The sequence below is a fragment of the Polyodon spathula genome, unplaced genomic scaffold, assembly GCF_017654505.1.
Source record: "Polyodon spathula isolate WHYD16114869_AA unplaced genomic scaffold, ASM1765450v1 scaffolds_731, whole genome shotgun sequence".
NCBI classification, from domain to species: Eukaryota; Metazoa; Chordata; class Actinopteri; order Acipenseriformes; family Polyodontidae; genus Polyodon; species Polyodon spathula.
In genome coordinates, this window is record NW_024472220.1 from 198,392 (window position 1) to 212,696 (window position 14,305).

At 44.7% G+C, this 14,305-nt stretch overlaps 1 protein-coding gene across 1 annotated transcript; it reads left to right on the forward strand.

Annotated features, from left to right (window-relative positions):
• The first annotated feature begins 801 nt into the window (after positions 1-801).
• Positions 802-13,668, forward strand: gdpd1 (glycerophosphodiester phosphodiesterase domain containing 1). Its single transcript, XM_041240938.1, has 10 exons — positions 802-1,323; positions 3,383-3,425; positions 7,032-7,167; positions 7,517-7,562; positions 8,154-8,275; positions 8,454-8,543; positions 9,672-9,805; positions 10,132-10,191; positions 10,428-10,479; positions 10,981-13,668. Exons 1-10 carry the CDS (start codon positions 1,188-1,190, stop codon positions 11,104-11,106), a joined length of 945 nt encoding a protein of 314 aa, XP_041096872.1. The 5' UTR covers positions 802-1,187; the 3' UTR covers positions 11,107-13,668.
• The last annotated feature ends 637 nt before the right edge of the window (positions 13,669-14,305 follow it).

Consider the following 14,305-nt stretch of genomic DNA (forward strand, 5'->3'; position numbering starts at 1 on the left):
TGTAGTTTAGATATGCTGTGCATATGAAATCAAACCACTGTGACTGAAAACTTTCAAAATAGGCAAATTAGTGCTGGTCTAATTTAATTGAAGACTGCAATAGGCCACATATGCAATTAATTTAAAACAGCAAGAGAAAATGAACCACAAATGGTAAAATGCATGAGACTTTTTAGAGGTTGTTTAAGGTGCCTAATTAAAGCACACAGTGGTCTAACATTTTCACACGCGAGTGCCTATTGTTTCTATAGCACGAATTGCTGACTGAAAATTGAAATTGTCACACCCAGAGGTTTTCATGCAGGATATAAATGGCACTCTATAGAATGGAAATCAGATTGGATCGGTACAATACCGGCTGTCTTGCTGTGGGACCGGATCCTCATAATGTTATAGTGTGGACCCCATTCTGAAATCCACTCCAGAGAAGGCTGACAGTGACTGGGCGTTGCTGTGATAGAAATAACACGTCAAAAACATGCATTTTAAACAGTTACCGCTGACTGAACCGGTTTCTTTGTGTACGCTGTGTTTTAACAGCCTGGCTGCAGTGGTGAGAAGTCCTGCATGATATCCAGACTGGTTCTGTAAGTGGTAACCAGTTGTTTTAGAGAGGATTCCATCTGACTACAGTTTGCCAGTTCATACATCACTCGCTACCTTCTACGGAAACACATTAGCGCCATTCAGTGTATTGCGTTTTTGCTCAATAAACAGATCGCTTTGGTCATTCTCCCATCCCTGTTTTTCATACCTCCCCCAGCTCTGCACTGGGACTCGGCGGCGTGTCGTAATCTATTTACACTTCGTGACAGTTTTCCTTGTTGCTGTTGCAGTCTGCCCGGCACAGATAACCCTGAGTCTGCCTGTCAGGGAGCCGATTCGCGCATGCGCTCTGTCGCTTGATCCGCTTGTTTCCAGCGGCGCTGCTTGCTGCTGAGAGCACAGCCGGGTAGAGAGAGAGGAAGCCGGCAACAACAGCGGAGAACAGTCCGGGCAGTGAACCGGGGACTGTACATACCAGCACAGGGCCAGCGTTTCCACACAGCTGGAATACAAAACAAATAACCCCACACACGCTCGGGATCAGCACCGGCGCAGCGTGGCGCAGTGTCTGTTACTTTACAAAGACCGGGCCGGTCTCTCTCCGCCGAAACTGTAGCCTGGGACGCGGGCAGCGAAGGAGGATGTGCTCGGCGATGTATGCTTTGACCACTCTCGGCGGGTACGTGCTGACCTCGGTCGTGCTGTTCAAGTGCCCGTCGCTGTTGCACCGGAGGAAGAAGGAGACGTTTCGGAGTCGCCACATCTCCCATCGCGGCGGTGAGTGGACATCACCACAAGCACTATTAATAATCCGGAACTGAGATTCAGGTTGATAGGTGTAATATATATTGCTTAGGGCAATAAGGATTTCTGGGCGACTGCGTCCTTACCGTACATTCAAATTTCAGGTGCCTCAAGTGACAGACAATAATTGTTTGGGGTGCCTGTGACAGGTGCAGTGCATACTGGCTTGTGTTGCCACTGTCCGAGCTAAGGAATACTGCTTCTACCCCTGGCTTCTCAAAGCGGTGTTAAACTCAATTCGGGGATCCTATTTCAGAAGTTATCCATCAGCTTTGAGTGCCAATTCAATTAATGCGCTCTCAGTGTTTTTGTATTGGGAATCTTAACCCTGCTTTATTTTGTGCTCTGATGAGAAGGCATACCTTTGATCAAAATGTTGAAAGACATGTTTAAGAGTATATAGGCTATCAATAAGGCACCTCTTGTAATGCAAGTATGTTTAAAAATGTAATTGGTTTTATTCCAGAATTAAATTGTAAATATATACCTAATAGATAATGTTATTGAAAGATATATAAAACACTTGTTCTTCTGTTCCAGATTAATCTGAATAGTGTTGGGGAGGGAACAGGGACAGGCAGCTTTCATACACAGTACATTAGCACAGGAAATGTAACGTTTCATTCGGAAGTGTTTTACAGTGTATTGGAAACTGAACCCCAGAGAATACTTCTGAGGTGGCAGTACCTGCTTCATACCAGGACAAAGATTCCCAGATAAGAGCGTCACTGTGTGTGCTGTATAGGGTGTGACAGTTAGCAGCAGCAGGAGGAGGTGAATGACAGAGCAATGACTTGTGTGTGAGCTGTGAACTCTAGTTCAGGGTCTGTATTGAGTATACTGTAAACAGATAGGAGTGCTCTGAACACTGTGGCGTTTGTGCGTGTGAGTGCTGGTTAAAGGTTGCACTGCACCTTCTCACCATAGCAAATATCAGCCTGTGTGATGAATTACAAGTCAAAAGCATACAGATGTACCAGATGGTATTGTATCACCAGGGTAGGATGAGTCACAGCTTCTGAGTAGCTCTGAAGGTGCTCAGGGTCTGTCTTCATGCAGTTTTTTTTGGCATCTCTTCAGTGGCTACAAATCCCGTCAACCCCCCCACGGCCGTGTCGTGAGGGCTGAAGTTTTCTGTGGTATAGCGTGGTAAACATGACTTCTGTACTGCAGTATAGTAAACAACAGGCTACCATGGAAAATAAAAAAGCCACTATGCCAGCCTGCGTATCTCCCAGCCCCTACCCATTGATAGACTCAGTGTTATTGCTAGTGTGACCTGCGCCTCACTTTTTAACATCCCGCCCCCTAGCAGTTACAGCTCTTTCTCCAGAGTTTATTGTGTCCAGCGGGTGTCACTTGCACGCTCATATAATTGAAAGCTGGAGGGGTCGACCTTCACTGAGCTGAGCCTCATCCTGAAAGGGAGGGCAGGAGCTGCTACTGTACCAGGCTGCCAGAGTTTGCATTGCTTTTGCAAAACTACCAAGTCAAGGGTACAGACTTCTCTTTTCCCTTATCTTGCTCGCTAACTGGGGCTTGTCTTATTATATCTCCACCTCCACCTACTGCTGTTGCTGGTACACATTATCAGGAATGCAGCAGCACGTTTGATGTGAGGATCACATTTTGTAATTAAACAATAACACTTGTTTTGCAAGTACCAGTATTTTAACTGTGTAATTAAACTGCAGTCACAGCAGTGACAACATTTAAAGATTCTCATCCCCATACCTGGTATTCCCACTGAAGCTGCCCTTACCAAATTACCTTCAGTGGCAATGCACTGCTTCTTTACCAGTCAATAGGGCAATAGAAGCTACAATGACTTGAACCCTGGCTAACTTAGCATCAAGGTAGTACAATTTTCATAATTTGCTGTACCAGTGACATGAAGACACAATACACGCAACTGGACCCCAACTGGGCAATATCTATTAAGGTAATGGTTCATCTAGGATTGCTGTGCTACGTTTTTACCACTAGTCAGTGGTACAGAGTGTCTGACGGTTGTTTTATCATCTGTCTGCAGGTGCCGGAGAGAACTTGGAGAACACAATGGCTGCCTTCAAACAGTGAGTAGAAACAGTGAGTGCGGGCGATCGGGAGAGCGATCGGGAGAGCGGGCGGGCGAGCGGGAGAGAGTGTGGGCGAGCGGGCGAGCGCATGTTTGAGCTCATTACAGGACTCCCTGCACGTGCACACCTGCAAACAGGTGACGTCACTTTGAGGACGTCTCTTTTCAAAGGTTCTAAGAAACTTTGTCTTCGGCAGACAAACATTTCAGCTTGTTCATTTTCAATCCAACCTGAAACTTTGCACAGATATTCCTTCGCGTGTTCTTGTAAGCATCAGAATCTATATATTCTGTTCTGGCTTGTGATTCAAGGCTGTATCTTGGGAATCATTCTGCTGATTTTAAGGCAACTTTGCATGGGCTTTATAGAACATGCAGTCCATTAAAAAGTGTCGGGGTGGCTTTTTATTCTGTTGAATAGTTTTTATCTTTGTGAGGATATCTGTATGTTATATTTGCATTATTTATTTAACACACTGCAGTGGGGAGGGGCTGACTGTTACCTGTGACTGCAGTTGCATTTTTAATACCAATCAATTTGGACTGGCAAACACAATAGCAATAAATTCATTATTATTATTATTATTATTATTATTATTATTATTATTATTATTTCTTAGCAGGCGCCCTTATCCAGGGCAACTTACAATTGTTACAAAATATCACAAAGTATTGCATTCTAAAATATCACATTACAGAATATCATAATACAGATAAGAGCGGTTATGAAAGTACAATAGGATCAATTCAAGTAAGAGCAAAATAAAGAATACAGTAAGAGCGGGTTTGACTGAGAGCAGTTAAAACTTATATTAAATATTTGCTTATGTGAATAAAGTCCAGTAAGAACACATAGTAAGTATGATAAATGGATGAGAATGATTTCAAATAAGAGCAAATACAAAAAACATGAGTACGGTTACCTATAAGAGTAAAATCAAATACAAGATACAGTTACAATTAAGAGCAGTAGGAGACTACGACAAGGTATGGAGCAGTTCAGTGCCAGTACAAGCTGATGTACAGTTGGGTGCCATATAGTCCATTATAGCTGCGAGTTGGGAGGTTTATAGAGGCTGTCTGAAGAGGTGTGTCTTGAGGAGGCAGCAGAAGGCGGATCAGACTGGGCAGTCCTGGTATCCATGGGTAGGTCGTTCCACCACTGAGGGGCGAGGGTGCGGGCTCTGGAGGAGGGGGGTACTGCTAATCATGTCCTAGTGTAATCACTGATGATGATGGCTGTATTTAGATCCACTGCGGTTTAGAGCAGTTGAGTGGACCCTGTCATATTTAGTCGTTGATCATTGTAAACTAATATTTCAATCTTGCACAACCTAGACCACTCAGTCTAACTGTACTGTATAACATAAGTTTGTCTGAATTGCTACTGCTTTCATAGAAGTGCTCCACTGTATGTGGTATGGGTGAGTGTTGAAAGGGACCTGAGCCTGGGTCTCTTGGTCTGCTGAACTCTAGTAACACCCTGTTTTAGAAGAGTTGCTTATCCCAGCAGACAGCTGTGTGGTGAGCACAGTTATTCAAATGTAGGGCACAGAAGGGGGCTGTGATGCCCAGGGTGGCAGCGGGCCAAGGGCTTTGCAGTGCAGATCACTTACATAGGACAAGCGAAAGCAGCCTGCTTTGATGTATGGATCGTTGGTAACTGAGAAGGCTGCCGTCTCCAGCGACAAGATGCAGGCTCGTTGCTTGAGCCAGTGCTGACTCTCTAGACATTAGCTGGCATGGTAGAAATGGATTTTAAATTGAGCTTGATTCAAAGTGACGCTGGTGGTACTTATGAAGAAGGCTTGCCAATGAAACAGGGCTGTTTAATTACATAATGGCTTACAAATGATCTAAACAGAAGTGGATCTGGGAGAATGTTGAGTAGCTGGTTTATCTTATTGAAAAGTGTACGCTTGGTCCAATGCCTGTGGTGATGCAACTTCTGTCTGACGTTCTTACACAGGTTTTTTTCATTATAATGTGTTATTGAGCGTTTTGCTGGTATTTAGTTGGAAAATGAAGTGCTTACTATAGCTGGCAAAAGCGTTTCTGCAGTACTCTCCTGCTCTGGGCAGGGCTTGCACTGTCGGTGACTCTGTATTAACTTGTCTGCCCACATGCTTGGTCCCTGCAGTGCCCCTCAGAGTCCCAAGAGCCTGATCTCATCACCCCTCAGACCAAGGTTGGGCCTGGTCAGTACCTATATGGGGGTCCTCTAAGAAAAATCAGGTTCTGCAGAAAGGGTTGTCGGTGGCACAATAGGGGTACCCCTCCACTGTCTGAGCCTGAGCTACTAAATGGTGTTAGTAAAGGGGGCTCTTCCTATCCTTCAGGTGAGACATTACACCAAGGAGGAGCGTGGATGCTTAACCCTGATGTTATCAATACATTCCAATATGTGTCAGGTCAGGCTTTGGTACATTAAATGACCCACATCACCCCTGATAAGTTCTCATTTCCCTAGTGGCAGGGCAGTCTAGAGGCGAGGTCACATTGCACCACAGTGGACCTCTACTGCTTAAATATCTTTAAAGTAACAAAAGGGTTCCTGCTGTTTTATTGTGAGCCAAGGCTGTCCGAGGCACCAGCCCAGCTCGTCAGCAAGGCCGGTTTAATTCCTCCTAAATTCTCTCCTAAATGTGTGTCTCAGGTTCGTGCTTCATTTCTTCGTAGTGTTTCTATCTATCTTGTGGTTGACTGTTGAAAGTTATGGATGATACACTTGCTGGCAGGGTTGTGGTGGAGGTGTATTATTTTTTACAGTAGATGAACGTCACGAGTTTGTCTGTCAGTATCAGAATAAAGGCTTTTTGATACGTGTTGCCTGCATTTCAGTTTTGGATGTGTTAGAAATGCTTCTGGCTGTGTAAGTTATTTAACATACTGTCCATGTAAATAAAACCAGCAGAGGAGACCCTTAGGGAGACAGGCGTGAGAATGTGTTGTCGATACCCACATGCTTTCAATCCCCAGACAGTGCTATTGTACGAGGGCCGCTGTGCAGTTCTGAAATCCATTGTGGACAGTGCTGTGGGTTTCTTCAGGGTAATAAACTGTGATTCTAATACTACCCCAGCTTTCCGGTCAGGGTGCACAAAGCCTTGAGGCAGAGGCATTGTGCAGCAGGCTGTCTTGTGGGTTTGTGTTTAAACAGAGCGAACCTGCTCGGGTGTCGGCTCCCCTTCACAAGCCGCTCCTGTGCGTGGCGTCTCCTAGCAACACGCTGGGAACCCCACACAATGCCGGCCCCTGTTCTGCTTCTTCACAAGCCTCTGTGTTCCCCTTTCAGAGGGGGAAGGGGATCAGTACATTAAGAGACTGGTTCTTGAGAGCAGAGGCGTGCAATACTGCAACAGCGTGTGCAACATTGCTTGGCTGGTGTGATTGAAAAGGGTGATGGGTGAGAAAGATGAAAGAGACCTCCAGAGCCAAGTCAGACTTATTTGTTACTATGTTCCTCTTATTATTTAACCCTAAAGATAGCCATAGGAAAGATTTTTAAGTGTAAAAAGTGACGGGAAAGTCTCTGCAGTGCAATTGCAGCACGGACAGCCCCGTGAGGACGCTGCCTTGCTAACCCCTTGTGTCCCATTGTCAGCGCGGTGGAGCTGGGCACAGACATGCTGGAGCTGGACTGTCACATGACCAAGGACGAGGAGGTGGTCGTGTCACATGACAAGAACCTGAAGCGGTCGACGGGGGTCAGCGCTAACATCTCGGAGCTGACCTACGCTGTGAGTCAACACTATTTAGATTTCTCCACTGGCTGTGCCATTATTAGTGTTATTCAAGTGAGTGACTGGACAGTGTATAACTCTTAGAGCAGTAAGCTGGTAGAAAATCAGTTTGAAAGAGGCGTGATGGGCTCTTGCATAACATTTACCTGGGTGTGTTTCTACTTTTATTAATTAATGACATTGCATGCATGTACAATATCTCCCAGCTGAGGAAAGACTGGTAGATTGAGGAGATCAGACTCCATTTGCCATTTGCTCATACAGTACATCCCTAAGCACGTTATTGATATGGACATTTGTAGTTTTTATTTGCCTTTACCATGCTTCCTTTTGCCCCCGTTTCCAGGAGCTGCCACCATATCTGTGCAAGCTGGACGTCTCTTTCCAGAGAGGTACGCATTGCCAAAGCCAGCATTTATTGATTTTCGGCTGGACATTACAGCAAGACAGGCAGTGTCCCTTCTCGTCTGTCCAGTCCTTCCCTGCTCCCAATAAAGACTTAAACCAGTTGAATTAGGATATCCGTGGTTGGGAGGAGTGTTAGAACACAAAGCAAACTCTAAAACCAGGACTGTGACACAGCTAGGACACAAATCTCCATCATGGTTAACTTGATTAAACTTGCTATGGGCGTTACTTATGTTCGGATGAATTGAACTGTGTGGATCGCTGTCGGTACAGTGCATCTATGGTAGGGTTCTCAAAGCTCTTTACTCCAAATCGTCATTAGCACAATTATTTATAGAGAAATTTAAGAGAAACACACCCAATTAATTTACCAAGCCAAAAACAAACAGTCCACACATTTAGCTTGTGGGCTTGAAAGCAGTCAGAAGTTGTCTCTTGCTGGCGTTAGAATTTTTTAATCGGTGGTTTTTCTTTCATAAATAAACTGTGCTGATGGTGATTTGGAGCGGCTACTTTTGAGATTCTAGCCCCTTGTGTTGTGTGCAGCTCTAACAGCGCTGTCCTTGTTTGCTCAGAGTGCAGCTGTGAGGGAGGGGATGACAAGCGCATCCCTCTGCTGAGCGAGGTGTTCGACGCCTTCCCAAACACCCCGGTCAACGTCGACATCAAGGTGAACAACGACACACTCATCAGGAAGGTACGTGCTGCATTACGCTCATGAAAATCATGCTTTGAAAACACACTCGTGCTTAATATGGTGATGGGCAGCTCTCCGAGCTGTGCTGTCAGCGCTCAGTGCAGTCAAGGCTGGTGACGGTCTGTGATCTTGGTGGCGAGTTGTAGAGCTGTAAACCTCCTGTCTGTTTTCAATGCAGGTGTCAGAACTGGTGACCAAGTACAACCGGGAACACCTGACCGTGTGGGGTAACTCCAGCAGCCAGATAGTGGAAAAGTGCTACAAGGAGGTGAGACACACACACACACATAGACACACATAGAGACACACACACATAAGAGCATAAGAAAGTTTATAAACGAGAGGAGGACATTCAGTCTATCTTGCTCGTTTGGGTGTTAGTAGCTTATTGATCCCAGAATCTCATCAAGCAGCTTCTTGAAGGATCCCAGGGTGTCAGCTTCTACAACATTACTGGGGAGTTGGTTCCAGACCCTAACAATACTGTATGTAAAAAAATGCCTCCTATTTTCTGTTCTGAATGCCCCTTTGTCTAATCTCCATTAGTGACCCCTGGTCCTTGTTTCTTTTTTCAGGTCGAAAAAGTCCCTTGGGTCGACACTGTCAATACCTTTTAGAATTTTGAATGCTTGAATTAGGTCGCCGCGTAGTCTTCTTTGTTCAAAACTGAATAGATTCAATTCTTTTAGCCTGTCTGCATATGAAATATTAAACCCGGAATAATTCTGGCCTCTTTCTAGAGCAGCAATATTGTTTTTGTAGCAAGGTGACAAGAACTGAATACAATATTCAAGATGAGGTCTTACTAATGCATTGTACACAGATACACATAGACAGACACACACACACACACACACCTAGACACTCAGGCAGACACGTAGACAAATAGATACATATACAGACACAGAGACACACACGCTTCCTTATCCGATCACTTAGTTCAGATTTACTTTAGTGATCAAACTACAGTCAGACCAAGTGCACAAGAAGAAGACCAGGAATCTGTAGCTCTGTATTTGAAAAAATGAAGCAAAGAAAGAAGCAAGCAGAGAACCAAAGCATATTTAGCCCAAAAGAAATAGGGTTTGAAAGCCATGGTTAGTACCAGCGGACTGCATCTACTGAATTCAAAAATAGATATTGCACCAGCTAGTGTTAATGCTGATATTAAAGGGGACCCTGTACTTTTCAGAATATTGCATTTGTTGCCTGTATAATACCCTATTACATGTGTACTGAATAAACTCACTGTTTACCGTGCATACTAAAAATTCCAGAACAAAAACAACCTTTTTCAGCCAGTTCTAAAAGCTCTGTTTAAGCATCAGTGAAATCAATTTTGCCTGTGACCTCCTTTGCCTGCCTCTCTCCTTGCCCTGCCTCTTGTCCGTACCAGAACCCCCGAATTCCACTGCTGTTCAGCCTGCAGAGGGTGCTGTTTCTGGTGGGGCTCTTCTACACCGGTCTGCTGCCTTTCGTGCCCCTGCGAGAGCAGTTCCTGGAAATCCCCATGCCTTCCATCATCACCAAGTGAGTACCGGGCACTGCACTGCCCCACACACTGGCCCCGCACACACCAGTGTGGGCTTGTGGGGGTCCTGAGAACACTCAGTCAAATGTATAACCCCTGTGATCCCCTGAGCAACTCTCAAAAACAATATCTAGAGACACATTTGTAAATGTTGTTAATGCACTTTCTAACTCTTCTTGTTTGTTGGGTATGATCATAGATAGAGCACCAACCAGTGACCGTGCTGTGCTTAATTAAAGGGATTAGCCTGATATCAGTGTAACTTCGGCACTGTTTTCGTACCGTAGACTTATTTAAAGTGATGCTTTGGCTCAATCTGTTTAAGGTTTAAAGACCCTCAGACGATGACAAGGCGTCAGCGATTGATGACGTGGCTGGCAGACACGTGAGTACCTGTTCCCTCAGCCTGCTCCCAGCCCGCGCTCAACACACTGCACAGAGACACCTCGCCACTGTGACAATAAAAGATAAGAACACTAAACACAGTCCAAAACTCCACCCAGAAAATAAACACATCCCATCCAGTGTTCAGTTGCCATGTAGGAATGTAAATGCTGAAACTTTTTAGTGACCTGTTGTGTCGCCTGTGCTCATGCTCGGAGAGGTTGTCTTTCTCTGCAGGCTGCTCATGAGGAAAGCCTTATTCAGTCACCTGCAAGCACGAGGGATCCAGGTAAGGAAAGTTCATAAACGAGAGGAGGACATTCAGTCTGTCTTGCTCTTTTGGGTGTTAGTAGCTTATTGATATCTCTGTTTTCTAATTCTGTTTTGTTTAAACAACAAATGAATGAATGAAGAATGAAAAGAAAAGCAATCTTATATTTCATCACAGACGGTGTTGGATAGCTGCCCTGTATTCAATTCAAACCTAGAGAGAGTTTTTATGCTCTTTTAATTTTTCGTACTCCAAAATCAAGCATTTGAAAAATACTGATCAGCTCTGAATGGGCCAGTTCTTCAGACTGATCTCTCCACAGGTGAGGGTCATTGCTGTTGGTCGGGCTGATTCACCAAGTGGACTGGTGATGTTTCTTCTCTTGTTTCACCGGGAATGGTCACAAAGCCTGATCAATATTAATAACCCTCACCTGTGGAGAGTCTGAATAATCGGTCAATCCTGGACTGCTTCAGGTAGATACGTGACTGCTGGACGTGTGTCTGTCTGTCTCTCCAGGTTTATGTCTGGGTGCTGAACGATGAAGAAGACTTCAAGCGTGCTTTCGATCTGGGGGCGACAGGAGTGATGACAGACTACCCCACCAAGCTGAAGGAGTTCATGGACAGAAACTGCTGCAGCTAGAGCAGCCCCCCACCCTCCTCCCCTCACACAGTCACCTTTCTGTCCCTGGTGACTCTGAAGCAGCAGCAATGCCCCCGCCCCCCAGGCACGTTAGAGGATATTGTGATATGTCTTTTTTTTTACCTCATTTTAGTCTGTTAAAGTGTAAGTATTTGAAATAAGGTTTTAATTTTATTTTGATCTTGAGTTTAAACAGCCTGTTAAAACAATGTTAGATGTGTACATGTTAAAGACTAGAAAAAGGCTGTAGCTGGATTTGATCACTAGCTGGCACTTAGGTTGTAAATTTCTATCAACCCAATTTTGTTCACCTAACAGCGTTCTAGTGTAGCTGTGCAGCTGGTTTTAAGCCTTATTCAGTGCTGAGGTGAAACAGAAACAGCAATCGATTCCCTCGTTCCAAGTCACTTCAGCACAGTATTTTCTGCAAAGAGGAAATCAAAGACCAGGCGGTCAGTCAGGAGTCTGCAGACAGCAGTGGATTTAGCTTGGTAGAGCCACTCTGCTAAATGATTACAAACAGAGAGAAGGTTGTCTCCACTGTAAGGTGCCTTTTCATTTAGTTTCATTCAGGTCTCAGGAGAGCTGCATGTTAATTCTATGTCTGGCCCCTTGGCATTGCAGCATTGTGAATGGTTTGATAAGCAAGGATCAGGTGAAACCCAGTTATCCTGCACAACATAACAGGTGTGATGGTAGCGCTCCACCCCCCATTCCCAGGTAATCTGAGCTTACCAGACCCTCTCTACAAATGCTGTTCAGATTGAACAACAGAAGGTTATTACATTATGGAATTCTCCTGGAACCAAGAATAAAATATCCTAGCAACAACAGTGGAATGAAACATCCATGCCATCTTAATGCCTGCCTGTACTGCTGCTATTCCAACAGCAGGTGGCAGCACCAGCTATTGCAAGCCACAGTCAAACACAGTCTTCATTTACATCTGACAGACAATGCACCCTTAGTGCAACCTGTAATAAGGTATAGGTAAGCATTGGAAAACCCAGAGAGGTACGGTAAAGTATGTTACAAAATATTACAATGGTAAACCATTGGAAATACATAGACTAACCATGGGAAAAGCAAAGGTTTACAATGGTGAAGTTTTCTATGGCTGTACACGCAGTCGTTGATCAGAGTGGACTCTACAGACAGGTTGTATTCAGTGCAATTTACATTGTTAAACTGCTTTCCCTGAAGTAGGTCCCCAGTGTAACTGAAGCAGGGTGTGTTCAGCGCTGTAATAGCTGTGTCATTCCCTTGAGTAGGTTCTCCAGCTGATCCTGTGTTAGAATAGAAAGTGCTACAGGGAGGGCTTGCCGTTGTTCAGATATGTGTGAGCCGTGGCACCCCAGGGAAACGCTGCACTGGCAGTGCTGGCTGTACCTGTGGATGCTGCAGGACTGGGCTGAGAAGTGAGAAGCAGCAGCTAGTGTGCAAGCCGGGTGCTGCTTTTAAGGTAGAACTATGAAGATAAACAGGCTTTGTTTTGGTACTATAGATCGACACATGCTTTCTTTTTTTAAAGGTGGAATTGTGTAGTGACTGTTTTAAAGATGTTGTTGGGGTTCTTGGTAATGCAGAGTTTATAATGTAGGGTTGTTTTATTTCGGTCTCGTGTGTGTTTTGTTTGTTTTTGTGGTTGGGAATTGGTTTTTTAAAAGAGTTAAGATCTAATCTCCACCGAGAGGTAGCTCTGGGGTTTAGGGTTACCCCTGTGTCCCGCTCAAGACCGACCCCTTTTTAAACATGTGTTCCCATTAAAAGAATAGTTAAATAATCAGTTATGTAATGAGTAATTAAGCAAAACAGATGGGGGAGGGGAATCTAATGCACTTTGAAGTTCATGAAACTGATTTAAACTATTGTTTGCTTCTTCAGCTACAGCCTACAGGAAAGTGTTCACTCTTTAAATAACTTGGATACATGCCTGTGTTCTAGGAGATCTCTGTCATGTTTGATTTCTAGGTACCATGCAATAAGGATTGACCGTTCAACATCCTTACATGCTTTCTGTTGCATTAATAAAGTATTCTGAGGTTGTGCCATTTCACACAAGGAATAAACGTGTTCACACGAGAAGCAGCAGCCTGCTGTGTGTCTGGGATGTAGGGCTTGTTAAACTCTTTCCACCACTGCAGCTGCACAAGCTTTCTCTCCAGCCACGATGCACACCAAGAGTAAGCTGCCCTTACAACCATCTCCCTGGGCAGCTCATCTTAGTAGAAACTGAGAGCAGTCAGATCCACACCATAGCCTGAGTGCTCAACCCCCTTCCCTGCTCAACCCCCTTCTCTGCTCCCACTCTCGTCAGGCGAGTGTACTCATGCACTTTGATTTCATGAGGAAGCCCTGCAGACTCCCTGGTATTAAGAGGTACTGTGTGCGAGACTCGAATGCTACAATGCCATCCAAGCTACAAGAATGTATAATGTATAATACCACAGTAACATAAATAACTGAATTTCCTAGAAATGTATCCATACAATAGTTTTCTAAATATTTTGTATGTGTGTAATGTATATGTAGAATTGATATTAAATAATGCCTAGAGTGTCATCTTGTATTAGTTATCAGTAATTGATTCTAGGGTTCTGTAATCTCACATGCAAGGAGACAGTGTTGCTAGCAGTCCGTTTGTGTAGGTATGAACTCCACTGTGTTTTTGCAAGCCATTGCATGACTAGCAGAGCAAAGCAGAGCCACGTTCTTTCAGGCATTCGGCTCGAGGGAAGCAGAATGTGTCCAGTCTCTGATTCTCTGCTTTACAGGTTGTCTGTTTCAATCTGACAAGCATGTGCAGTCAGAAAGCAGCTGTGGGACAGTGGGGTTGCTAGACTTCATTGCGCAACGCTGTTGTGTAACAGAGTAAGTGTAGACACAACTGGTCTTTCTCACTGTTAAACAGAGTCTAAGCAACTTTATTGGACAACTAGTTGTTTTTAACCAGACTGGCTACACGTGACACCTTATTTCACAAGAACTAGAGACACCCTAGAAGACAGACAGCCGAACCTGGGACACAGAGACAGACAGGCGAGCCTGGGACACAGAGACAGACAGTTGAGTCTGGGACACAGAGACAGACAGTTGAGTCTGGGACACAAACAAGTTGTTTGAGCTGACAGCTCAAAAGTAGAACTCTGCCCAGCCAGTTGCGCAACTGGTAGACAATAAAAACATTGTTTACGCCTGC